Source organism: Phalaenopsis equestris, unplaced genomic scaffold, assembly GCF_001263595.1.
Source record: "Phalaenopsis equestris unplaced genomic scaffold, ASM126359v1 Scaffold000408, whole genome shotgun sequence".
Taxonomy (NCBI): domain Eukaryota; kingdom Viridiplantae; phylum Streptophyta; class Magnoliopsida; order Asparagales; family Orchidaceae; genus Phalaenopsis; species Phalaenopsis equestris.
Genome location: NW_018164849.1, coordinates 260,977 through 262,996, shown reverse-complemented (window position 1 = coordinate 262,996; position 2,020 = coordinate 260,977). Strand labels below are relative to the sequence as shown.

General features: G+C 38.4%; 1 protein-coding gene across 4 annotated transcripts in view; it reads left to right on the top strand.

Moving 5' to 3' along the window:
- Nucleotides 1–262: 262 nt before the first annotated feature.
- The window catches only part of LOC110026957 (host cell factor-like), a 19,337-nt gene continuing 17,579 nt past the window's right edge, over nt 263–2,020 (top strand). For all 4 annotated transcript variants that reach the window (XM_020728192.1, XM_020728190.1, XM_020728194.1 and 1 more), the window contains exon 1: nt 263–840. In XM_020728192.1, coding sequence (XP_020583851.1) covers nt 603–840 — 238 coding nt within the window. In that variant the 5' untranslated portion in view covers nt 263–602. The remainder of the gene's footprint in view (nt 841–2,020) is intronic.

The following is a 2,020-nucleotide window of genomic DNA, read 5'->3' as shown; positions in this document are numbered from 1 at the left end:
TTATAAACTTGAAATAGGATTTGAGCTAATCGTCGTGCCTAAAAATTCAACTTAAAATTTTATATTTAAGGTTTGAGTGGTTAAAATATTATATTTAATATTTTAGGAGTTTGATATGTAAAAATCTCATAATTAAAAAATAGAGCAAATTTTAGCCTTTAACTAATCTTAGCACCAGTAATTCGAAGCGACTCTTAGGTAGTGAACAATGTAATCTAAAGCTATATCAGCCATCAAAAACAGATCTGGCGGTTCAATTTTGCAATTATTACGTAATCGACTCTCCTTAGGCCCTACGGCTGAGGATGTAAGGCATGTATGGGTGAAGCAATGGCAATGGGTGCGACGATCTGAAGCACCTGCACGCATCAGTTGTCTTCACAACCATATTTTCTCGTTTTCCGTCGATCTCTCGATTCTCATGTTTCATGGCTTCGCTCCCCTCAAATCCTTCAGTGGTTCACTCTCCTCATTCACTCCGCAACGATATATATTGAATTGGTTCACTTCCGCCCCATTTTATCAATTCTTTCTTTGATTGGCTTCGGGCTGGTTAATTGGAGTCGGAGATCGGTAAAACCTTCGATCTTGCGGGGTTGGGGATGAGGTGGGAGAGCGTTCAGGTGGTGGCGAGGGCGAGGGCGAGGGCGAGGGCCAGGGAAACGGCGACGGCGACGCTGGAAGGTAAGAAATCGGCGGGAAGAGCCGGCGGGGCTTGGGGACCCGGCAGGCGATGGGGTCACTCCTGCAACTCCGTCAAAGGAGGCAGATATGTCTATGTATTCGGCGGCTATGGCGGCGATACTTGTCAGACTAATGATGTGCACGTCTTCGACACTGGTGAGGAGAAATCCCTTCCGACTTCTTTTACATTGAAACCCTTCTTTCGTATTTCATTTCAATCTGTATGGTGAATGCTGGTGATTTTCTGTTGTGATTTCTGGTTGAAGAGGTTATCGTTTTGGAACAGAGAAAGAGAAGAGTTTTTTCAGTTTTGTGGAGTTGGTTGTTGAAACTTGTCTGGCAATTGTTGGTCAATTAACTATTATGAAGCTTCTCCGTAGTAATTATTTTTGTTTGTGGGTTTAGTTGGTGTTTATAGTGATTAAAAGGTAATCTGTTTAATGGGTTGAAATTGGATTGCTAAGTTTTTGGTTTGCTCAAAATTAAATTTGGATTCACGAGAATTGAATTCTTGATCTTGCCAGATAGAGTAAGAAAGTAACATTTCAAATGTAGGATTTGCCACATTGTTTTGCTCAATTGATACTGCAAATCCAATCTTTGTCTCGAATAGACTAAGCCGTGTTTTGAAACTCTTTAGGCCTGTTTATTTAGATATTATCTTAATGTAGGTATGAATTAAATGGAACGTATAAATTTATTGAGAGGTTTGATGGAGAAGTTTAGAGATAATAAGGAGAATCTACATTTGATTTTTATTGATTTAGAAAAAGCTTACGATAAAGTTCCAAGAGATGTCCTTTGGAGCGTTCTAAAAGGTGTTGATATGACTTATATGTTGATATGACTTATATTTAAGTCATTAAAGATATGTATACTAGTGTTATTACTCGTGTTCGAATTGAAGGAGGATTGACCAAATATTTTTCTATTTCTGTTGGATTACATCAGGGATCGACTTTAAGCCCATATTTTTTTGCTTTAGTTGTGGAGTGGATGGTCTTACTGGACATCTTACTGGACATTTATAGGGGATTTACCTTGGCATTTGTTTTTGCTGATGATATCCTTCCCGTGGATAAGACGAGAGAAAAAACCCAGGAAAAAAACTCGAATTATGGAGGTCTATATTGGAGTCTAAAGGCCTTCATTTGATTAGAACTAAAACTGAATACATGGAATGTATTTTTAGTAGTAGTAGCTCTAGTGACAAAAGTGTAACTTTGGGTGATCAAATTATTAAAAGGTGTGAACAATTTAGATATTTCGGGTCTGTTGTTCAAAGCGATGGTGATATAGATGGGGATGTTAATAGTAGAATTCAAGTTGGTTGGTT